The sequence below is a fragment of the Anticarsia gemmatalis genome, chromosome 27 (assembly GCF_050436995.1).
Source record: "Anticarsia gemmatalis isolate Benzon Research Colony breed Stoneville strain chromosome 27, ilAntGemm2 primary, whole genome shotgun sequence".
Lineage (NCBI taxonomy): Eukaryota > Metazoa > Arthropoda > Insecta > Lepidoptera > Erebidae > Anticarsia > Anticarsia gemmatalis.
In genome coordinates, this window is record NC_134771.1 from 5,197,265 (window position 1) to 5,223,519 (window position 26,255).

The following is a 26,255-nucleotide window of genomic DNA, read 5'->3' on the forward strand; positions in this document are numbered from 1 at the left end:
GACAGTCGCTCCATGTAAAACACTGGTATTCAGCTGCATCCGGTGAGACTGAAAGCCGACTTCAACATAGTTGGAAGAAAGGAAAATTTGTGTCTAAGAAAAATCTTTCTACGGAACCCACAGGTAACCTAAAACAGCAAACAAATTGACATATTGTTAACAAATTGGTTGAAACTCGAGTGATTTAAAAACCTATTTATTTTGATAAGTTATCGCCCAGTATATTCTATGGACTCTTTGACAAATGTTTATAATTAAACTAGCTGACATTCGGTTTTACTCACGTGTAGTTTAAAAACAAAAAGCAGTTTGAGAGCTATTGAAACTTCAACTATCTCTATGCAAAATTTCATCGAAATCCGTGCAGTGGTTTAGCTGTGAAAGCATAAAAGACAGTCCTTCACATTAATACTTTTAACGATCTGATCAACAACTCGTGGATAAGTGTTATATAAAATATCTAGCGGATAAGAAAACCGCCTGATAAACTAACCGATACTTATTTAGAAGAATAAATCCGAAGCTAAGTTAGTATATTTATCTATAGATTTATATTATAATATAATTAGATTCTGCTTGCGATTTGGTCCAGTTAGAAGAGATTTCCTGGGGTAAAAAGTTTTAAATTCTATATGTTTATCCAGGATATCAGTTATCTATGTGCAAAATTATATCAGAATCTGTTCCGTACTTTCGGCCAGATTCAGTACCAAACTTTCGCATTTAGTTTATTATTAGGACTAGTTTCTACTCACGATTTCATTGGCGTAGAAAAAAAATCCCGTGGTAAAAAATACCCTATATGTTAAACCAGTATATAAACTATCTATGTGCAAAGTTTGATCAAAATCCGTTTAGCGGTTTTTGAGTAAAAGAGTTACAAACATTCTCATAAACTTTTACCTTTATAATATCAGTATCTTAAGCTCTCCTTTACAGTTGATTTTACGATCTTTAATATTACGACTTGCGTAGGAGTACATAATAACTTTTATACTTAATAATATTTTATGCTTAGTGAAAAAGCGTGAAAATATACATATATATTATCACACCTGTTACACCCAAAGGTGTAGGCAGAGGTGTATGAAATCTTTATTTTTTAAAGTCAACTCCCGCCCTAAGAACTTCTCTTGTGTCGAGGGGACTTTAACAAACATACAAACAACGGACACAAAATACCACACCGAAACAATTATTTGTGGATCGCACAAATAATTGTCACGTGTGGGTATCGAACCCACGACCTTCCGATACAATGGTAGCGTGACGACTTAAACCACTGCGCCACGGAGATAGTCGAAATACACCCACATTTCGCCATTAACGATGTTAGTCCCATGTAATAAGGGGCGAGTCTATTGCCATATACTAGGCACGTTACCAAACTCCGGACTACTATTGAGAATAATTTAATGTATATAAAACTCTTTAGTTATACTGAGTGACTGATGGACAACGCACAGCCGAAACTACTGAGCATTAGAAACTTTAAATTTGCTATGAAGATTCCTTAGGAAGTGTAGAGGAGCACTAAGAGAGGATTTTTGGAATGCCCAAGGGTGAAGAACTTTTATAAGAAAGATCATTTAAAATGTTATAGAAAGGGAGAACCGTCAACGCCGGCTAAGTCGCGGGCTGCCGCTAGTCTAATATAAGGTACAAAACACCAATAGCATTTCATTTGACCGGGGAATCGAACTCAAGACTTTGATCAGTAGTCGGATAACATAGAATTATAGAGTTACGTCTACGTTTTAATATAAATGAAAATACAATGTTTTTCATAAATATTTCTCACGCAATCCAAAAAAGGAAAGTGTGAAATGGGAATTAAACAGCGTCGTTGTCTCATGGTTGCAAAATACAGGCGGACGTGGGCGGCGAGCGCTTGTCAAGTTTTATGATACTTATATACAGGGTGTTGGTAAAACACTAAGTTAAAAAAATACCTTTTTATGTCTTACTACAAGGGGCTCCTCCTAATCGAGGGAGGGGGTTAGGCCTTGAGTCTATCACGCTGGCCAAGTGCGGGGTGGGGACTTTGCATGCCCTCAATAAATGTGTTAATAATATAATAAGTCCCATGCTTTACTGCATGTTTGGCGCAGTAGTTAAAGTGGTCACCTCGCCGTAATAAATGTAGCGCCGTGTATGTCGAATCCTACCCGGGACAAATATGTGTGATGAGCTCGAGTATCTGTTCTGAGCCTGGATTTAAGTTTATCTCGTGGATGTAAATTTATCTATATAAGTCTATAACCTCAAGTTCCTAACTCTCGGTAATCACTGGGAAATTCTTAATTGAAAAACTCACGCCCTTTTATTCCGACCGAGGATTCAAACCTCGGACCTCTGCACCACAGTTGCAACTACCGACAGCTTCACCTAACCATACGATATGAGACAGAAAGGCAGTCAATTGAGAAACTTACACCACTGTGACATATTATAATCCTCCTTCATTTAAATAAAAGAAAGAGACAAAGAAACAGTTTGAAACACCCTGTATAAGTAGGATTGACATCTATATCATCTTCGTGTGTGGTCGATAAAGTCATTGGGTCTCTGCCCACGCCCCCACGCACCGTCGTGAACATACAGGACAAATTGTTATCTACGACCTGAGGAACTTTTATATGCACTTTCGTTTTTAACGACTTTTTAAAGAGAATCCATACTAATATTATAAATGCAAAAGTTTGTAAGTATGTATGTATGTTGCTATTTCACGCAAATACTACATATTAAATTGTGTGTCCCGGCTGTCATTTTCAAAGATTTTTGACAGTTGTTAACAGTAGTCAGAAGCTTGAAAGTTTGACAACCAGTCTTACCGAGGGCCATCGTGCTGCAACTGTGTTGTAGAGGTCAGATAGGCAGTCGCTGCATGTAAAATACTGGTATTCAGCTGCATCCGGTGAGACTGGAAGCCGACTCGAGCTGATATACCACGTAACCCAGAACATACTACGCTTATTCAGAACTATATATACTATTTTATCAGAAAAGCTAGTTAACTGAAACCTTCATAGCAGAACTTCTTAAATATCACTTTCTGGGAATCAAACAAGTACCTAACGCTGGCTTATACAGTCACTTATAGCTTGATTCTCTACTAATATCGACTGCCGACAACTGGCTTGTCATCGAGAAATGTATGAAAATCTGATCAGCGCCTCTGACGGGCGTCGTATGAACTATTTTGGCAGTACATTTATGTCAAACTTTCAAAATCTATATCAAATCATTTATTCATTTAGGTCAAATTAATATTGACACTTATGATAGTCGTTACAATTACTGAATCTACCACTAGCTCGGAAAGTGTAGAGCCTTATGAGAAGAGCTAGCAACAAACTCACGGCCACTCTTTTCAATCGCTAAAATGTACATTTTAGATGTCAATCTTTCGATACTCGACAGTACCGGCTGTAGAGAGTCCCGCAACAGTACTAGAGCATCTCAAACGCAGTTTTGCATAACCCAAGCATCAAACGTGTATAAAAACTCTTACTAATACGTCTACAGACTGAGTCAGAGAGGTCGACTAGTTGTTTTATTTCATTTTATTAATAATCCAATGAATGTATGTTTTGACAAATTAATTCTGCGCAGGAGTTTACCGATAATTATATTTTGAGATAGGGTTGTCACGCACGACGAAAGTATTGAAAAATATTTATTTATCCAGTATTTTCCCACTGCTGGGAAAGGTTTCCTTACGGAATGAGGGAGGAGTTAGGCCTTGAGTCCACCACGCTGGCCAAGTACGGGTTGGGGACTTGCATACCATCAAGAACTGTTCTAAGGAACTGTCGGGCATACAATGTATCACGATGATTTTCTTTAGAACAAGTGATAATTATTTCTAATATATACATATCTTAGAAAAGTCATCTGCATCGGTGTGTGCCTCCCCTAGCGTGCCGTTCCACAAGCTAAGAAACATAACAATATGTATATATACCCTACAATATATTATAAATTAGTTATATAATAATTATGAAGAGTTGTATAATTATGTATAATATTATGTAAGAATTGAAATAGAGCGCCATTTTTGCCTACAAACTGTTATGCAGTTCGGTGTTTTTTTTATAAATTTAAATTTTATTGTTGAACTTAAATAAATGAATTGAAAACAAATTAAAAAGAATCCTGTCACAAGAACCTAATTTCCCTTTAGATAGTAAAAAATAATAAAATCAACTTAATCTTAAAATTCCTAAGAATGTATTAATTAATACTTCTAAAAAAATATATCGCGTTGGGGGACCGCTCCTAAACTAACAATCTAAATGCAAATAGTTTAACTAAGCAAGAAGGCTAATGAAGCAATAAATTCATCTGAACTTGTAACTGAAATGTTTCATTTGGCCGTTTGTATCTACATCGCGTATCTCAGTTGACAACGATTTGAAAGCCACTATGCTTTACATTGTTTTCTCCCCTAGCTTATAGTGATTGACACGCTACGGCAAAGCAGCAATGTACTGAAGAGTGACCATCAATTTGACGTACATTAGTTGTCAACTAGTAATAAAAGTGTCTGTACGAAAAATATTGTAATTAAATAATTAAAATATATTTTAGGTATTTTCGCCAACCCTAAGCCAACATCTGGGTGGCCCGCACGTCCGATACCGTGGCAGTCTAAAATAAAACGACAACGTGCGAGCGAGACAACCGCTATGACGTCACTGCCACCCCTCTCGCTCGCACACTGCGTACAAAGCGAGAAGTGGCCGGAATTTTTAGCATACTTTTTTATCACTTCATTTTGATATGGAAATTCATTAAAATTTTGATATTTTAAAGTGTTAATTAATGTTATGTTATTAAGGAATAATGTAGCTTTTTATTAGTGAAAGAATTTTCAGAAAACATTCAATAGTTTTGGAGTTAATTACCTTCAAATCTTTAAATATAGTTTTTACAACAAGTACGTTTTGCTTTAGAATATTTCAGTTTCAGGTAAAAAAGCAATGATATATCCATGTTTCTACATACTTAACATTACGCTTATTATACTCAAAGGTATAGGCAGAGGTGTATGAAATACACTAACGTTTTGCCATTAAAAATGTTAGTCCCATATGTAATAAGGGGAACCTTTCACCTTCAATACGTTCCCAAACTCCGCGTTAATATTGAAAAATACTGTAATATTAATTGCAAAAGTCCAATAGCACTTTGTACGACCCGGGCGTCGAACCCGAAATCTCACGATCAGCAGTCGTAAACTCTACCGCCCGGACCATAGAGGTATCTATTTCTAGAGTAAAAAATAACAATAACAAATATTTTTTATGACATGTAATTATTTTCCAAAATTAGATAGTAATTAATTCTTATTATACTTTAATTTCAGCTTTACTATAATTATTATTTAATTAATTATTAACTATCATTGTTATATCGTCGCGTGATTACAGCACTGTCGTAAAAATCTATTTTATTTTATTTAATTATAGCCCTTTTGACACCAAAATGGTAAAATAAATATATCCTAAATTTTAATACGAAAAAATGTCTACTATCTTTTATTTAATGAAACAGTTTTGTCATGAAATTCTGTATGCTAGCCTTGTTCAAATAGGGGTAGGCAGAGACCAAAGAACGCCACTTGATTCTATATCAGTCTAGCCTTTCTTCCAACTATGTTGGAGTCGGCTTCCAGTCTCACCGGATGCAGCTGAATACCAGTATTTTACATGGAGTGACTGCCTATCTGACCTCCACAACACAGTTACCTGGGCTATAACACGATACCTATAAGACTGGTTGTCAGACTTTCAAGCTTCTGACTACTGTTGACGACTGTCAAAGATCCTTGAAAATGACAGCCGGGATACAATTTAACGTGCCTTCTGAAACACGGAGGCGCTTGGAAGTCGTCAAATTTACTCCCGCATAATAATTTTTATATATTTCTTTATTATATTTCCTAAACTATTTAACCTAACATGACCACAATCTGAAAATAACTCGTAATCTTAAACTAATATAGTTAGTGGCGTGGGGAAATGGTGCGAAACTTGTAAACTGTCAAATGTGACAGGCCGCCATCTTGGACGCGCCAATAACCCGGGATAATTACACCGACTATCAGTCAAACTGTCTTAAGACGGGGCGCTTTTACACCGTAGCGTAACATTGAATGTTATTTTCTTCTTTTTAAGACAATTGCACTAAGAATCGCTCTTGTGTCGCGGGGACTTTTACAAACATACAGAACACGGATACAGAGTACAACCAGAGTCGAAACAACTACAATTTATTGACGGACTAGAAATGACAATTTGAGATGTCATTTCAGAGGATTTTTTTAAAACTTGCAAATAATGAGCAATGACAGCCGAGTCGTCTAGGCATTCGCCTCTCACGCTAGTGGCCGGAAGTGAAACCTAGATAAAATACATTATTACTATTCGAAGTAATGTGTGTAATCGTAGTAATTAACTTTTCTTCTTTTTAATTCTTTTATTTATTCTTTCCTTATTCTATATAGAAACCATGAATATAAGAGATTTTTAATGACAATCATAGAAGGATTAAAAACACCCGAAACCAAACCGAGGCCACTTTTTGAAAAATATCCCTATGTAGTGCCGAAAAGCGGACAAGCAAGTTTTTAAAATACCTTAAATGCACATAGCAGAGATTAAACAGTAACCTTACACCAGTGTTGGGTCAATCAACTAATTTTTTCAATCAATTGATTAGTCATGACTAATTTAGTCATGAATTATTTAGTCATGATTGAATTAATCATGAGTAAAAATAATAATCATAATCATGATTAAATAAATTAGTCATCAATCATTTAATGATTAAATGACTGATGACTAATTCATTGTATTTTTGTATGATGATTAAACTAAAAAAATTAATTCAGGTGACATAATTTTAGTTTAATTGAACACATCTATAAAACTATAACTGATCACCACCTTAAGTTGACTGAAAGAAGATAATTCCATTATCTATAAAATTTGATTTTCAAACCGCGTAGTTTTAAAAAGCAATTTAAATTATTTTAAACTAAATTAGCCCGAACTTATTTTTGCAAATGTGTACCTGTGTAAATTAAAAAAAAAATTTACTGATTCTGTTGTAAAACTAGCTTTAATTAAAAACCTGTGATTAACAAATCAACAGTCATGGAACGTAGACTTGAAAAGCTTAGTTTTATTTAACTATTATTTTTAGTCATTAAAATTTTAGTCATGATTGAATAACTAACACTAACACTAATTAATCATCAATCACGACTCATGATTGAATTTTTTTAGTCATTATTCATTAGTCATGAATAAATAATTTAATCATCAATCATCAATCATCAATCAAACTAAATTTTGCCCAACACTGCCTTACACTATAAGTCAGCTATCAATAAATCTCCTCTGAACTACGCAGTCGGATAAAAAACAGTTGGTCTTTGACTGCTCAAAAACAACAAATTCATATACAATAAACCACCTGTATAATAGAATACGGGAATTAACGCGACCACGCATTTTACCTTAAAATGCCTAACTGGGACCACGGCGAGTGCAACCTGCGCCGAAACGTTAGGCATTTTAAGGTAAAATGCGTGGTCGCGTTAATTCCCGTATTCTATTATACATTAAACATGCAACGCGAGAAATTAAAAGTTATGAATAAACCACCTTCCTCACGTATTCGCAAACAAACTAAATCTCTGCCAATAACTTCACACCGATATCGCATTAAGATAACACACATCCGTCGATAACATCTCCGTGTTACGTTACGGTGTGAACGCGGCCGAGGTAACCCTTAATTACTTACAAAACGTTTGTTTAGAATATCGACTAGGTGGGGATCTTTGGGGGACCACTTATGGGATGGTTTGTTTGTATGCTAAGTTTAAGTGCCTATAATTCGCAAGGTTTAGCTTATTTTTAGGAAACTAGAAATCATCAACCTTTTTCCAACTATGTTGGAGTCAGCTTACAGTATCTCCAGATGCAGCTGAATACCAGTGTTTTACATGGAGCGACTGCCTATTTGACCTCCACAACACAGTTACCTGGGTTATAACATGAAACCTCTAGGTATGACTGGTAGTGGTATACCTAAATACTACATACATACATAAAATCTTGTCTTTATCCCATAGGGGTAGGGAGAGAGCAAAGAACACCACTTGGTACGATCCTTACAAACTTCCCTTGCTTCATTCACATACATACATGTTGTCATACAGGACCGCCGGTTAGTACTACGCATTTGAAATCGAATTAATTCATACAAGGAAATAAGCCATTTATATAGTAACTAATAAGTTTCTAATTAGTATCAGATTGTTACTGCCTACCTGAAAAATGTCGTGTGCTCTGATTAGTTATACAGTCTTTATATTTAAATCTTTATCTTTAAAAAGACAACTCCCGCACTAAGAATTGCTCTTGTGTCGCAGGAACTTTTACAAAAATACAAACAGCGGACACAAAGCACAACCAGAACCGAAACAATTATTTGTGGATCACACAAATAATTGATCCATGTGGGAATCGAACCCACGACCTCCCGATGCAGTGGTATCGACGTGGCGACTTAAACCACTGCGCCACGGCGGCCTTTTGTCAGTGTTTTGTCTTCACTCATATACAGTTTCAACATTGATTGTAAGTGACAAAACACTGTATAACTAATCACAGCTTACAACACGTTTACTAAGACAGTTAGTTAATAAAAACATTCTCTGAAGGGGTGTTTTTACAAAGTAGACAAACCCTCTCTCGTTTTAATTGAAATAGTTTGAACGAAGTCGCGGCGTGACTCGGCGACACTGATTGACTTGACATTTGATTGGATTAACACTGTTTTTTGTAGGATGTAATAGATATTTTATATTATACTAGCTGACCCGCGCAACTTCGCTTGCGTAAGATAAAAAGAATGGGTTAAAATTTTCCCCGTTTTTGTCATATTTTTTATTGCTACTCTGCTCCTGTTGGTCGTAGCGTGATGATATATAGCCTATAGCCTTCCTCGATTAATGGGCTATCTAACACTGAAATAATTTTTCAAATCGGACCAGTAGTTCCCGAGATTAGCGCGTTCAAACAAACAAACAAACAAACAAACAAGCAATCAAACAAACAAACTCTCCAGCTTTATAATATTAATATAGATATAGATTAGGTCAGGGAAAAAGTATTTTCGCATTATAGTATGCATGAACTTGTAATCAAATCTTTTCTCTACACAAAAAAGGTCGATATTTGGGTACCTCACGAGCTCACTGAAAGAAACCTAATGAACCGAGTACTCATTTGTGATTGTTGAAGCCAAAGAGATTTTATTACAAGTTCATACATACTATAATGCGAAAGACTTTTTTCCCGACCTAATAGATTAGCTAGATAGTTTTGTTTTCATTTTAGAAGTTTTTTTACGCCATTTACGCTTGTCAAGTGTTGGTAGACATGTCTAAAACACTCGCTATTTGCTGCTTATAATTTCGATCTGATTCATGGATTCATGTTTTGTGACTAAATTAACTAAATACAAGTAAATCCATAGTTGACGATTTCCTACGACTATCGACAAATTCTGTGTGAAATACTGATCATCGTCCCTGGCCGTATTTTACCAGCTACTTTTAAATTACTCTTCAAGTTATTTGGATAGAGGTTTTTGGCAGAGTTTTTGATAATACATAGTACCGAACGTAGAAAAGCTACCCTTTTAACTGTAAATTCAGTAGTTTAGTTAAATTATTCTCGATCCCGCGACTTCGCCCACATTAAAAGATTTCCATGGGTATAAAGTATCCTATGTGTTAATGCAGGCTATAAGCTATCAGTGTAGGTACCAAGTTTTAATAAAATCAATCCAGTAGTTTTTTCATGAAAGAGTAACAAACATACATACATCCTCACTAACTTTCACATTTATAATATTAGTAGGGTTGGACTTATTTTGCTCTTAAATATAATTAGTCCAAGCTGCTTTGCACCCCTCACTGTAACAATGGCAAGTTCGCCAATTAAACGTCACTCAAACAACCCCTAATGAAGTGGTTTAATTACAATTGTTATTGTTGTAAGGGTGGAATCAGTGACAAGTGATCTTAGAATATTTTTTTTTGAATAATTAATATTCCTTTTCAAGTATAAGGTACAACAAACAACAATAATATATTAAAATTTTGTAAATTTATTTTACCACCTCCACCTTTAAAAAATATTGTTTAAATACATTATCCGCTTTAAAAAAGGCAGATCCTCAATTCAATGCGATATATTTTTATTTTACTTAAATTTGACTGAATTACTTTTAGTAAAATTTTGCTAGGTTATCCACATAAAAGGAAAGAATAAAATGCTTATATGCTCCTATTATAAACAATCGCGGCGATGTGTAATAACGGGTAAATAAAATAACAATATTGTTTCGGTACATTAAAAAAACTTTTTTGTAGTAGGTACATGTTATACTATCAAAAACTTAAGATTAATTTTTAAACTAATATAGTTTCAAAAAATGTAACACCGCAGACTCGTTTTCCTTCTTGAACTTAAAAAAATGGCTCATAGTTATTAAATAAAATAATCCATACTAATATTATAAACGCGAAAGTAACTCTGTCTGTCTGTTACTTAATCACACCTAAACTACTGAACCAATTTGCATGAAATTTGCTATGGAGATATTTTGACGGCCGAGAAAGGACATAGGCTACTTTTTACCCCGGGAAAATGACGCATTCCCATGGGAAATTCGGGTGGCGGGCGAAGTCGCGGGTAAAAGCTAGTTATATTATATAAACAAATGATTTTATTAAATGTTAAAAGAATTAGTCTTGGCATAAAATAGTATGCAGAATAAGGTTCCAATAAAAAAATCACCTACAAGATAATTAACAAAAAAATCATCACAAAAACACACGTATTTCTTCAAGTACATACTATAATTGCTACAAAGCTTGTTCATTACCTTTATAATTAAACAGCTAATAAGCTGTTATAAGTAGTAACTGCTAATTATCGTTTAATAACACCTTACAGGCGCGAAGTGGAAATCTTCACATAATTAAAAAGTTTCGTAAAGACATGATGTGCGTTATTTAATTAGTAAGTACATAGTAATTACTTAGAGAAGTGATAGCCGAGAGGTAAAAGTTGGCACCTCCCACGCAAGTGGTTGCAGGTTCGAAGCCGAGGCAACACACCAATGACTTTTCGAAGTTATGTGTGTATTAGAAATTATCATCACTTGTGTCAACGGTGAAGGAAAACATCGTGATGCAACCTTGCACGCCTTAGAGTCTCCAATCTGACTGCTTCTGACTACTGGTAACGACTGGCAAAGATCTTAGAAAATGATAGCCGGGACCTACAATTTAACGTGCCTTCCGAAACACGGAGGGATTCAGTATGTATAATATGGTCACCCATCCACTGACCAACCACGGCAAGCGTAGCTTAACCTGAGTGATCGATCCGCGCGGCTGTTGTTATTAAACCACGAGCTCCTCCTCCTTCCTCTTTGGCTGTATCCCTCCCAGAGGGCTAATTCGTAAACACATTAAATAGCCATTAAACGTTTTTACAATTCCCTCCAAAAATCTGTGTAAAGGGAAGCCATTTTCTAAACTATTCTCGCGCGAACATTAAAGCGAATTGTTGCGAAAAAATCGTAAGACATCCCCGTGAAATGGCTCGGAAGGAAACGATTTAAATAGGGTTGGGAACTTAATCGATGTATAAGTATCGATGTTTTGATTTCAAGCTTATTTTGTGATTAATTATAACTTTTAAACTCTCGCGTTGCGTGTTTAATCTATACTAATACTAATATAATAAAGCTGAAGAGTTTGTTTTTTTGTTTGAACGCGCTAATCTCGGGAACTACTGGTCCGATTTGAAAAATTCTTTCAGTGTTAGATAGACCATTTATTGAGGAAGGCCATAGGTTATATATCATCACGCTAAAACCAATAGATACAGAGTACCAGTTATTTTTACTAAAACTGGGAAAATTCAGGCCCACTCTCACTTATGTCCCGCAAGCAAAGTTGCGCGGGTCAGCAAGTCTTTAATAAACTCATAGGACTATTTCAGAATCAAAACAAGTATTGCTGTACTATAATAAAATACAACCTGCTATAACGTTGAATATTAATGTTATAACGTTGTCGTTATAACAGGTTATAACTGCTATATATCGTAGATCGTTTTAAGATTAACTAATAACTGCTATTACTACACCGGTTGTCCTGCTAATATGGTAAATGCGAATTTGTTACTCTATAACGTTCAAAACTGCTGAACAGATTTTGATAATCACGTCTTTTTCAATATATGTAGGTAGGCAGTGACCAGAGAACGTCACTTGGTACGATCCTTACAAACTTCCCTTGCTTCATTCACATACATACATGTTGTCAGTCATTTTGATTATAGTTTACAATAAATATCCTACTTACAGGTTTTTTAAAGACAGGTCCCGCACTATAAATTGATCTTGTGTCGCGGGGACTTAATTTTACAAACATATATATACAACGGACTCAAAGTACAATTTGACCCGAAACAGTTATTTGTGGATCGCATAATTATCCCGTGTGGGAATTGAACCCGTGCCTCCCGGCGCAATGGCAGCGGTGTGGTGACCTAAAGACCTGTGCCACGAAGGCAGTCCTGCGGTCCCATTTGTTGTCAATTAAGATAACAGTCGTTGAACCACCTTACCTTCACCATACCTTCCGGTGGCTTGAACAACTTTGACACTAGGTTGACCACCAACCATACGCTAAGAAGCAGAAGACTGGCTGTTGCAACTAGCATTTATCTTAAATACTTCCCCACAATTCGCACAATCATCAAAACAAAACAACCAATTACTTAAATAAATAAATGCACCCCAAGTTTTAAATAACAATAGCACCCTCGACTAGTCTGATTCAATCGACTACATCACTACATCACTACATCACTACATCACTACGTCACTACATCACTACGGTCGATAGGTTAAGAGCAATCTTTAGTTCGAGTGTGAAAACATATGTTTAGGGGAGCGCAAGGATGGGTGGGTGTCGATAAATTTAAGATAATAAATAATACGTTTTTCCGAAACAGTAAGAACAGTTTTAACAATTTGTAGAAGAAATATTGTAAAAATTAAGAACTACTTTTGGCCAATTTTACACCAATGACATCACTTAAATAAATTTAAATTTAACCCATTACTGTCCCACTGCTGGGCAAGGGTCTCCTCCCGTAATGGGGGAGGGGTTAGGCCTTGAGTCCTTGAGTCCAATGACATCACTTATAAACTAAATAATTATCACTTGCTCTAACTTTTCATACATACAAACAACGGACACAAAATACAACCAGACCCGAAACAATTATGTAGATCGCACAAATAATTGTTCCGTGTGAGAATCGAACCTACGACTTCCCGACGCAATGGTAGCGGCATGGCAACCTAAACCACTGCGCCACGGTGGCAGTCAAAAATGTCAAAGCATAAGACATTTTTAAAGTACGTTTTTAAGTCTTTACATACATAATTAATCATGTTAAGATTACTCACTTAAATAAGTCGCAAATCAAAAAATACCTTACATCATAATCGAACCTGCGACCACGAACTAAATAAACTTGTAAATATACACTAATGAATTAATCAAAGCATTGCCTCAAGTATAAGACCTAGTAATTAAGTCTAAATATCTAGGATACCTAGAAATACTAGGTTCCGTAATGCGGATTTAGATACTAATTATATCGGTATTAGTTGCAATCGTATTAGTCGATTCCGATCTTTTTACGACTATTTAAAGTTGTGGTTAGGGGTCGGACATTAATTACGTGACGTCTTCTAGCGACCATAGCTATACGCGAGATAGAAGACCGACTGACCTCATCGATTTATAAAAATCACGAGCAATTATTTATAACCGAAGAAAATCTTTTATATTTTCGTTCTTTCCTGAAAGTAATTGAAAGTTAACTTTAGACATTACTTTTCGGTAAAAATCGCGTATTTAATTAACATAGTATCAAAGTGGTTCAAGCCGCAACATTCGTTACCTTCATTTACAACAACCGGGACCGACTTAAAGCACGGAGACGCTCAGCAGACCAAAACCACTAACCGGCTACCAATCTATAGAATGTCGGCACTAAGGTTACTTAACACATTGCCTATTTACCGTCTATTAGGCGCATTTAGCTATGAGTGCCTTAAAGAAAATAATAAAATTGATATCTCACTTTTGCGATATTTGAATTGTTCTCGACTACTCCAAGCGTCACATGATTAATGTACGGCCCCTTTAGTCGATTAATCGTTGTAATTAGTCGACTAATTAAATCGTGTAAGCTCAAAGCGGATTAGAATTACTTTTTTTGTTGCATGTTGTTTAGTTTTTAGTCATAATTAGTGCTGTCTGACATGGATACAGTGTTTTCAAGGAATTGTTAAAAACGGCCAATTGTAAGTCACGCACAGGAATTTCCGTACAAAATGTAATTTTATTTTAATTTAATAATAATACTTCTTCTTCTTATAAGCAAACATTAGCGCGGTCATTCCATAGATGGGTGACCGCGTAGTGGTATTTGAACTGGACGTCTCCGTGCTTCGGAGGATACGTAAAAAGTCGGTCCTGGTTGTTGTCTATTAAGATAACAGTCGTTAAGCCACGACAAAGGCTTCCGGGCGGCTTAAACAACTTTGACACTAGGTTGACCACTAACCATACGATAAAATTTTAGTTATAGCCGTTTTCAATATCCTATCTATCCCCGTTTACTTACTAAAGTAAAGCGCTCATAGCCCGTTGCGCTCGCGGGTTAAGCAAACCTTGGCACGACCATTCCATGGATTACACATAGTGGTATTTGAGCTGAGCGTCTCCGTGCTTCAAGTCAATATAACAGTCTTTAATCCATATCTTGAACAACTTTGACCCTAGGTTGGCCACTAACCATACGATTAGTAACAAAACAATGTTATCATGCGCACACGCACGTCGGCATTTAACAAAGCTTTACACTGTTTTAATTAAAAATAATTGTTTAATTAAAACCATTTTTATTGAGAACTTTACTCGCACGCGATGTTTTTTTTACTACTACTAGTAATTAAGGTTTGAAAAAGAACATACTTTTTTGAAAAGGTATATAACATACTAGCTAAATTAAAAATTAATTAAAAAAACATTGTCCAGCGGACAAAATTTTTAATCTAAACCATTCTCAGATCCCCTTGAACAAAAATTTCATCAAAATCGGTCCAGTCGTTTAAGAGAAGTTCAGTGACATACACACTTACAGTAGAATTATATATATAAAGATTACCAGTGAGTACCTCCTCTTTCTGCTATATAGGTATTATACTATGTACAATACAATAGGGTAGCAGGTTCAAAAAAAATAATTAAACTTGTAATAGCAAAAGGTAGTAGTTAGTATTAATTAGTGTTACGGCGCAGTGGTTAAGGAGGACATCACGCCACTATCAGTGCATCGAAAAGGTCGTGAGTTCGATTCCCAGAAAAAATATTTGTGCGATATTCAAATAAATTGTTTCGGGTCTGGTTGGACTTTGTGTCCGTTGTTTGTATGTATGTTTGTAAAAGTACCCCCGACACAAGAGCAATTCTTAGTGCGGGAGTTGTATTTTTTAAAATTCTAAGAAAGAAATGTTACAAGGAAAAAGTGTTAAAATATGACTCACGTACATTTATCATCGGTTATCGATTACATCGAAACGAATCGATTATTCGATTGTTCACACCAATCGATGCAATCAACTGTATGTTGTTATTTAATAACAATTTTATTTATTATGCTACTGTAACTTTTACTATAGTTCAACAACTTAGTAGAAAGCCCTTTTACTGTCCCACTGCTGGGCAAGAGTCTCCTCCCGTAATGAGGGAGGGGTTAGGACTTGAGTCCACCACGCTGGCTAACTGCGGGTTGGGGACTTTGCATGCCCTCAATAAATGTATTAAACGTTTAGGCATGCAAGGTTTCATCACGATGTTTTTCCTGTACGTGAGCAAGTGATAATTGTTTCTAATACACACATAACTTCTTCAGTCATTGGTGGATTGCCTCGGGTTTGAACCTGCGACCACTTGAGAGAGGTGTCAACTTAAACCACTCGGCTATAACTGCTTCGCGTTTATTTACTATTGAAAAACATCATAATTTTAATTTGAAAAGAGAATTCTACCCAACTCGGGAATCGAACTTAAGACCTAATGATCAGCAGTCGTATAGTCTGATGATGTCGTCCTGGCCGATTACGGTTACGGCGGCCAGTTTCATGGAAACCAGCCAACTGTGCAGGAGTTTGTTTATAATGGCTAAGTGTGTGCACAATACACAGATACACTCTCTGTTCCTTTACTCTCATAGTCTGGTGGGACGGCTAAACCGACACGACCAGAGAGAGGTCAGGCGCAGGACCGACGGCTTTACGTGCTCTCCGAGGCACGGAGGTCTAAGACCTCAACTTCCTAACTCCGGGCAATCTCTGAGAATTTTAAATAGAAAATCTCAGAAACACCGCTGTCTACACCTTCAAGTATAAAATGCCAGTTGTTATATTTCAATCCTTACCGATAGTTAACAGTTTCTCTATCTGCAATCGTCGGTAGTTTGCCAATCTTTCAAATTGCATACCACTTGTCACATCTACAATGACAAAATTGCACAATTGTTTCAAACAAGCGAACATTATATTGTTATCGAGTTAGCTAACTATACTTGTATACTTGTGTACTGAAAATTGAATTGCGAGTATATTTGTTACGCTTTCACGGCTGAACTGCTGAACTGTTTTCGATGAAATTGAGCATGTGCTAAATCTTTGATCCTCTATAAGTCTATACTAATACTAATATACTAATTATACTAATATACTAATACTAATATACTAATACTAATATACTAATAATATTATAAAGCTGAAGAGTTTGTTTGTTTGAACGCGCTAATCTCAGGAACTACTGGTCCGATTTAAAAAAATCTTTCAGTGTTAGATAGCCCATTTATCGAGGAAGGCTATAAGCTATATATCATTACGCTACGACCAATAGGAGCAGAGTACCAGTAAAAAATGTTACAAAAACGGGCAAAAACCCATTCTCTCTTATGTGACGCAAGCGAAGTTGCGCGGGTCAGCTATCTATCGATACTTTAAGTATATTCTATCGACAGTATCTCCTTCCTATAAAACGATTCTTCCTTGTCTTTCGTCGTATACATATTTATCAAACTTTACCATACGGTTAATGATTTCTAATTCTATTTGTTTTGATCTTTTGTTAAATAAAAGTTCTACATTCCTGAATAAGTAGCAGTTAGTTTATCAGGAGGATTTTTTATAGCTGTTTTCTTACATTTGCTGTAACTTTATATATTGGATAAGTTATCTGATAGTTGTTTAATAGATGTGAATCGAAAACTGTGAAAGTGGTATCAAAACTTTAGTAGATATAAATACTGTTTGAAGCGACATAGGCGCGCCGGCGCTTATTACAATTTCTTACAATATTTTGCCGTTCAGGGGACGATTTTTTCAAAAGCGAAATAGTCTATATTTGATACCGGGTCATCAGCTATCTCCAAGCATTATATCGGCTATGCAATTTAGCTGTGGAAGACAGACAGATTTTCGCATTTATTAGTATGTATTAAAATCAAGATTTTAAATCACATTAATATATTATCCAACTTGGGATTTTAACCCCAACTATCGATAGTCTAATACTTTAAAAATAAAAATCTTAAAAGAAGTATTCAACTGGGAATCGAACCCATACAATCTTATTTCCTACAATTTAGCATCTAAAAATCATTGCACCTAATATATTCATAATAAAAATCTCAAATATACCCAAACTGGAAATCGAACCCTTAAATTCACAACCATTTAGCATCACTGCATCATAAAATTAACCACCACTCAAATCTACAAATAATATTAACCACAGCCCCAAAACAAGGGATGAAATCTTTCCGCGTATTAAATTCATCCCCCAACCACGGCATCCGATAACTACCCCCAAGAGTGTACTACGAGATAAGGGGTGGGTTTATTAACTGAGTGTTAAAACGTTTCACGCTTCACACTTATGGGGTGCGTTTAAGGTTCGGTGCTCGGGTGGGGCAAATGTGATTAATTTTTGGGCTGCCTTTTTTCGATTTTGAAAATGTATTGTTTAAGTGATTTTTTTGTGTGTTTTAGATTAAAGAAAGGGTGTAAAAATATGTATGCTAATAATATAAAGCTGAAGAGTTTGTTTGTTTGGACGTGCTAATCTCAGGAACTGCTAGGTCGAATTAAATAAATGTTTTTGTGTTGAATAGTCTGTTTATTAAAGAAGGTTATAGTCTATGTTACATTACGCTATGACTAATAGGAGCGAAGCAGTAATAAGCTAAGTCAAATCGTTAGTGGTCAAAGTTGTTTAAGCCGCCCGAAGGCCTTTGACGTGGCTTAGCGACTGTTATCTTAATTGACAATTACGTGCCCTTCTAAGTACGGAGTCACCCAATTCAAATACCACTATGCGGTCACCCATCAATGGAATGACCGCGTCAAGGTTTGCTTAACCCACAGATCGTTTACCGACCGGTGAGCGCAACTGGCTATAAGCGTTATAAGCATAGTCCACACTGACTCATAGTAAATAAATATTTCAGACCAGTATGTAAATGTGTCTTAGCCTTAGATAAGTATTTGCGACTAGTTAGTCAAGAAATTCAATTGACAATTTTATCTATACTAATATTATAAAGCTGAAGAGTTTGTTTGTTTGTTTGTTAGAACGCGCTAAACTCGGGAACTACTGATCCGATTCGAAAAATTCTTTCAGTGTTAGATAGCCTATTTATCGAGGAAGAATATAGGCTATATATCATCACGCTACGACCAATAGGAGCAGAGTACCAGTGAAAAATGCTACAAAAACGGGGATTATTATGATTCTCTTATGTGACGCAAGCGAAGTTGCGCGGGTCAGCTAGTACTTAATATTATAATTATTTACTGCAGCTTACTGTAAGTTAATGATATTTGATTTTGTGATATTCGGCCATAGCGGCCAGTTTCATTGAAACCAACCGACGATGCAGGACTTTGTTTATAGTGTCACATGTGCACAATACACAGGTACACTCTCTATTCCTTCACTCTCATAGTCCGGTGAGACGGTAGACACGACCAGTGAGAGGTCAGGCGCAGGACCGACGGCCAATACTCTGACGCGGTACGTCAGTGTATCTTTCCGCGATAAACTTAAAATTAACTGGACGGATTTTCATGCGGTTTTAACAAACAATGAATAGAGCGATCCCAGAAATAGGTTCAGTGCATAATTTGTGTAAAATATTTTTTTACGCGCAATTTTTTATCATACTTGTAACCGGGGGCTATCACGTATCTCAGTTGACAACTATTTGGTAGCCACCATGCTGTACATTGCTTTCTACATTAGATAATAGCGATTAACTCGTTACGTCAAACCAGCAATGTACTCAATAGTGATCATCAATTTGACATAAACTAGCTGTCAAATGAGAAACGAAAATATATGTTTGCCATTTAATTCAGAACTTCATATTTTTTGTGCAAATGTTATAAAAAGATTGACTATTTGCAAAACAATGCGTCTATTTGCATGTATAATTAATATCAAAGAAATAATTTAGTATATAAGTAGTAATACATAAGACTCACCGGAACTCGGTCGGTCACTGTACCTAGTACAATAGACCCACGCCGGCCAGACCATGGACCCGTCTCCCATCGTCGTACCTGCAAACATACAAATTATTTACTACATACAAAAACTCAAGACTCAAGGCCTAACCTCCCCTCATTACGGGAGGAGACCCTTGCCCAGCAGTGGGACATTAATGGGTTAAATTTATTTATTTATACAAAAATAGTTTATAAGCAAACGTCAAATGCAAAATTTGTGATAATTACGTTTTTTTTTTGGCAACTGTCTCCTCCCAAACGAGGAAGTGGTTAGGCCTTGAGTCCACCACGCTTGACAAGTGCGGGTTACGGACTTTGCAAAAAATTACAGATAAAAATTTTTCTTCACAAAAGAATATTGGTTTTAAGTCGGAATTAAAGAAATTGCACAAAGCTGTATTTACTTTATCTAACAAATAAGTTATCTGGTACTTATTTCAGAACTGTGAACTGGCCATTGTTCTAAATTCTTAAAAATAAATTTAAGTCTCAAACCACAGCAAGGCTGGTATATTTTACAATAACTAAAGATCGACTTTAATTTATCAATAATACTTTTCTCGGCCTACAAATATAACCATATACCACAGCTACTATTATACAGACAGACTTAAGCTACTCTGATCTGTACATACATAAGACAGATTACAGTCCCATATATTTTTTTAAAGCTTTCTCAATCTAATATTAAAATAATATATTATGTTAAACGTACCACTCGCAGTAGAACTCTGATTGCTCCCACTATCTTCACCTTTGGACAGGTCAATGGCCCCGCTCTTTTCCCCAGGCTTGACCTCCGGGACCCTAGCCTCATCGACCTTCGACGCAACAGCCTCCTTCACCGGAGACACCTTCGGCTCCACTCTACTCTTCATCTTCCTCTTATTAAGAGGGTCAGTAATCCTCCTCCCGAAATCAGCTTTCAAAATATTATCTATACTGAATTTCAAACAATTCTGGTTAATAAAGTCCCTCCCAGATTCATTTTCCGGGGACTTCGGAGTCCCATAATTCATTCTTCTGTTCTCATCTGTTCTTCTTAATTCTTGGTTCGAATTTTTCATCCTTAAACCGAAATTTAGGCCAAACGGTTGAGGATTCAAACTTAGGTTATTTTGTGGTACCGGCATTCGGTTCTGTAGACCCGATTTTAGATCTACTTGGTTGATTAAAGGGTTTTGAAATAATAAGGGCTGGTTTAGGAACATCAAAGGGTTGGGGGTGATAGGACTAGGCCGTAGTAATAAGGGCTGATTCATATTTATATTCTGATTCAACTGGGAGATAGCATTTAGGTGCGTCTGGATATGTTTGAAGGACGTCAAATTTTGTTGCAATTCTGGACTTTTCTGTTCAAACGTTGGCAAGGCTTCGTTGCCAACTGAAAGAACGGTATCATCGCTACAGCAGGAGTTATCATCTATGCTTATTTCAGCTCTTGATTCGTTCGTTCTTTCATCATCATCATCAATGATATCCGAATGTCGGGAACCTTCGCTGATTTCTCGGAGATCTTCATAGTTAGGAGTATTTTGTAGTAGCTTGTCTGTTGAAAAGACATTCTCTGGGCTATGGCTGTCTCTTTCTTTCTTCAGTACGTTGTGTATGGCGAATGAGGAGGACAGTATAGGTCGTTCCTCCTGTTTGTCATCGTCGTGGTACTCGGGGCTGGTGGTGTCTCTCGTGGTGGGAGAGTAGGCCTCATCGTCGCTTTGGTCCTGAATCTTGATGCGGGAGTCTTGCAGGTGGGCTGATGATACCGCAGCCATTTTGAGCAGGAATGTTTACGCCATCTGGTGGAGAAAATATGAATTAATTTAGTTTAAAGTGTCCTTTGTTTGTGTACTTTTGACGAGTATTTCATTTTGAATTAACTATAGTTTCAAAAAATTTTAGGTTACTTGTGACAAGAAACAGTAAGAAACGGACGACTTGTTTTTTAATTTGTTGATTTAATAAATAACTCAAAGATATTCATTTCACACAGATAACATGGGCAATTTTCATAAAAAAATTAAGTTGAATGCGTATGCATAGTTCCTACTCTTATTTATAATTTTGACATTTTGACTAAAAATCCTTTGAATCGGTCTAGAAGATCACTAAAAAGGTTTTTAATAATAGAATGGTATGATAACCTATTTTGATATAAACTCTCGCGACATATATGTAGATACACAAAATATGATGCAACGGGTCTTAAACTGAAAATTAAAGGCTTGCAATTATATAATTCGACCGATCAAATACATTCTTAAATCGAGCCTTAAATTGACACTAGTTTATTAATACGAAGTTACTCCGCCTGGGAATCGAACCCACACCTCGCTTAAGTTATAAGCAGGTGTATATTGCGTCTATATCTCATGTATTTACGCACATAATTTTATATGTTACCGCATTGACGAGAGGAAACCACACAACTCCGCGGCGCCAAACTAGTTATAATGAAGTGTGTAAGATGCTCTATTTAAATAATTAATTATTAATAATAGAGTAGTTGACTGGGTTAGAAAATAATTATGTGACGTGGGGACTTTTACAAACATACAAACAACGGACACAAAGTGAAACCAGACCCGAAACAATTATTTGTGGATCACACAAATAATTGTTTTGGGAAATGAACTCACGACCTTCCGACGCAATGGTACCCGACGCTACTATTGCGTCGGAAACCTAAACCACTGTGCCACGGAGACAGTAATTTTATTCCTTGATAAAAAATACCTTTTTTAGCATATTGACTTGTCCTACAAAAAACATAAAAAAAGCAAGAATTACTAATTCAAAAAGCCTGTCACGGCTGTATGCAATTTTACCACATCATTGGAAAACCAGTTATTATGCTAAACTGCTACAAATAACTGATATTTATAGCTCTATCTGCTATTTCTGATTTACATAATATCTTCAGATAGATATACATAATATTACGCCTGTAATACCCGAAGTGTAGGCAGAGGTATATGAAATACACCCAGATTTCGAAAAGAGTTTCATTTCATTTCATTTTTAAAAGACAACTCCCGCACTAAGAATTGCTCTTGTGTCGCGGGGACTTCCACAAACATACAAACAACGGACACAAAGTACAACCAGACCTGAAACAATTATTTGTGGATCGCACAAATAATTGTTCCGTGTGGGAATCGAACCCAGGACCTCTCGACGCAGTGGTATTGACGTGGCGACCTAAACCACTGCGCCACGGAGGCAGTCAAGTCAGAGTGGCCGTTAGCTTCTTGCTAGCTCTTCTCATAAGGCTCTACACTTTCCGAGCTAGTGGTAGATTCAGTAATTGTAACGACTATCATAAGTGTCAATATTTGACCTAAATGAATAAATGATTTGATTTGGTTTTGGAATTTACAATGTTAGTCCCATGTAATAGGGGGCGAGTATATTGCCATATACCGGACACTTTATCAAACTCTAAGCTACTATTAAGATATACATACATACATAAAATCACGCCTTTTCCCATAGAGGTAGGCAGAGACCAGAGAACGCCACTTGGTACGATCCTTACAAACTTTCCTTGCTTCATTCACATACATACATGTTGTCATACAGGACTGCCGGTTACGAGTAGCCACTTGAGCTTTTTACAAGACATCACTGATATGATCAGTGTGTGTCTCTTTGGACGTTTTTCATTAACGTAAAGCCCAGCAAATTGTATTCTCCATTCTACATATTGAGAGGTATTCTAATATAAATCAGAAAATACCAATAGTACTTTGCTCGACCTGGAAATTGAACCCAAGACCTTTCAGATCAGCAGTCGTATACACTACCGCGCCACATAAGCTTTTAAAGTTGGTAGCTATTATGCTAATCGGTTATAAATAACACATTATTTATAGCTCTATCTGCTATTTCAGATTTACATAACTTATGATATATTGCTTGAAATATGTCTTGAATAATTAAACGACATTTTAAAGCGTTTAATTTTATATTGGAACTAGCTGACCCGCGCAACTTCGCTTGCGTCACATATAATGGGTAAATTTTTTCCCCGATTTTGTAACATATTTTACTGGTACTCTGCTCCCATTGGTCGTAGCGTGATGATATATAGCCTATAGCCTTCCTCGATAAAAGGGCTATCAAACACTGAAATATTTTTTCAAATCGGACCAGTAATTCCTGAGATTGGCGCGTTCAAACAAACAAACAAACAAACAATCAAACAAACAAACAAACCAACTCTTCAGCTTTATAATATTAGTATAGATTAAAGTGTTTAATTTTATATTGGAATGTAGCAGGTAAGACTGAATGACCATTTTCTGGTTAGATAGTTTAATAGCAGAACGGAATTTGATGATGTGTGAATAACAAAACCTGAGTCAGGCAAAAGAGCTTTGCTCTTTTCTAATTTATATTAGAATAAACCTCGCAACTTCGCTTGCGACACATAAGAGAGAAAGGGTCATCATTTTCCCCGTTTTTGTAACATTTTTTATGGTAGGTACTCTGCTGCTATTCGTCAAATCGTGATATTATTTATATAGCCTTAAACCTTCCTCAATAAATAGGCTATCCAACTGTGAAATATTTTTTTAATTTGTAACACGTTAAAGTTGTCAAGATAACAGTCGTTATGCTATATTAAATGCTTCAAAAACTTTGACACTAGTTTGACCACTAACCATACGATCATTGAATGAATGAATCAAGTAGGTCTTCCATTCAATAGAAAGTCAACAACAGTAAAACAAATTATCTGAACGTTTGTATTTGTCGTCGTTACCCTTGTAATTAAATAAATGTGCTTCTACTAAGTGGATTAGCTCGGGAAGGGTTGAAATGGCGGCCATTTTGCGGAGCCGTGGAAAGTGTCTCTATATTAACCTTGACTTTTCCAGACGTGAAATGACTTTAGTTATTAATATCATGATGATCAGCGATCATTGAACTCTAGGTTAAGCTACGCTTGCCGAGGTTGGTCTGTGGATGGGTGATCTCTTACATATCGAGTTTCGGAAGGCACGTTCAAATGTGAGTCCCGATTGTCATTTTCAATGATCTTTGACAGTCGTTACCAGTAATCAGAAGATTGAAAGTCTGACAACCAGTCTTACCGAGGGGTATCGTGATATAACCCAGGTAACTGGGTTGTGGACGTCAGATAGGCAGTCTCTCCATGTGAAATACCGATATTCAGCTGCATTAGGTGAGACTGGAAGCCGACTCCAACATAGTATGGAAGAAAGGCTAGGCTCAAATTTACTTATTTTAAAATTAACTCCTTTCTTGAAGTCATCAGGCTTAGTACTTTTTAAGTCATAAATATAATTAAAAACTCCGTGCCTCGGAGAACACGTGAAACCGTCGATCGTGCGGCAGACTTCTCACTGGACGTATCGGTTATCCGTCCCACCGGGTTATGAGAGTAAGGGAATAGAGAGCGACCTGTGTATTGTGCACACACTTGGGCACTATAAACCAAGTCCTGCACCGTTGGCTAGTTTCAATGAGACTGACCGCCGTAGCCGAAGACCGGCTAGGACAGTATTATTATAATTAAAAGCTCAAACATAATTTTACCGCCTGTAATCAACTACAGATATTTTTTACATCATGCTTACATTGTAACACCACTTACACACAACGTAACATGGTACAATGTTAAAATAATGGCCATTTTGACACGAGTGACAACTTGACAGCTGTCACAGTTGACATGTGATAATTGTTGGATAAAACAAGAGTAGTTGCGTTAGTAAACGATCAGTAGGTTAAGCAACCTTTGACGCGGATAATATTAGGTCGGGGAAAAAGTCTTTCCGCATTATAGTATGTATGAACTTGTAATAAAATCTCTTTGGCCTCAAGAATCACAAATGAGCACACGGTTTCTTTCAGTGAGCTCGTGAGGTACCCAAATATCGAGCTTTTTTGTGTAGAGAAAACATTTTATTACAAGTTCATACATACTGTAATGCAAAAAGAGTTTTTCCCCGACCTTATACATAGATGATCAATATTTTAACAAATCTCTTTATGTCCCATGTTCAATTCCCCGGTCGGACGAAGTGCTATTGATGTTTTTCTAATTTATGTTAGGCTAGTTTCTCGCCCGAGACTTTGCTCGTCTGGTATTTCACTTCTTTCAGGGTGGAATTTCGAAAAAACCTCTCTTAAAGCTCTTCTACACTTCCTAAGGAATCTTCATACCAAATGTCAAGTTTGTACGCTCAGTAGTTTCGACTGTGCGTTGTCCATCAGTCAGTCAGTAACCGAAGAGTTTTGTATATATTGATATTCTATCATTTAATTAGCAAAACTCAATACAATTTCCTCACACGGGAATCGAACCTAAAACCCTCAAAACCAGTCACAAACACAACACAATTAGACTTAATAATTTATCCAAAACACGTACCTTATCAATTAGCCACAAAAAATATCAAAAGTACGTAACAATTTATAAATATCAAAACAACAAATAATAAACAACAATT

The 26,255-nt window shown here is 36.2% G+C and overlaps 1 protein-coding gene across 1 annotated transcript in view; it reads right to left on the reverse strand.

Annotated features, from left to right (window-relative positions):
- Positions 1–26,255, reverse strand: part of LOC142984566 (homeobox protein invected-like) — a 69,049-nt gene that overhangs the window by 28,220 nt on the left and 14,574 nt on the right. The window contains exons 2-3 of the mRNA XM_076132273.1: positions 20,492–21,572; positions 19,753–19,830 (exon numbers count right to left, since the gene is read on the reverse strand). Of these exons, the coding sequence (XP_075988388.1) occupies positions 19,753–19,830; positions 20,492–21,548 (1,135 nt within the window). The 5' untranslated portion in view covers positions 21,549–21,572. The remainder of the gene's footprint in view (positions 1–19,752; positions 19,831–20,491; positions 21,573–26,255) is intronic.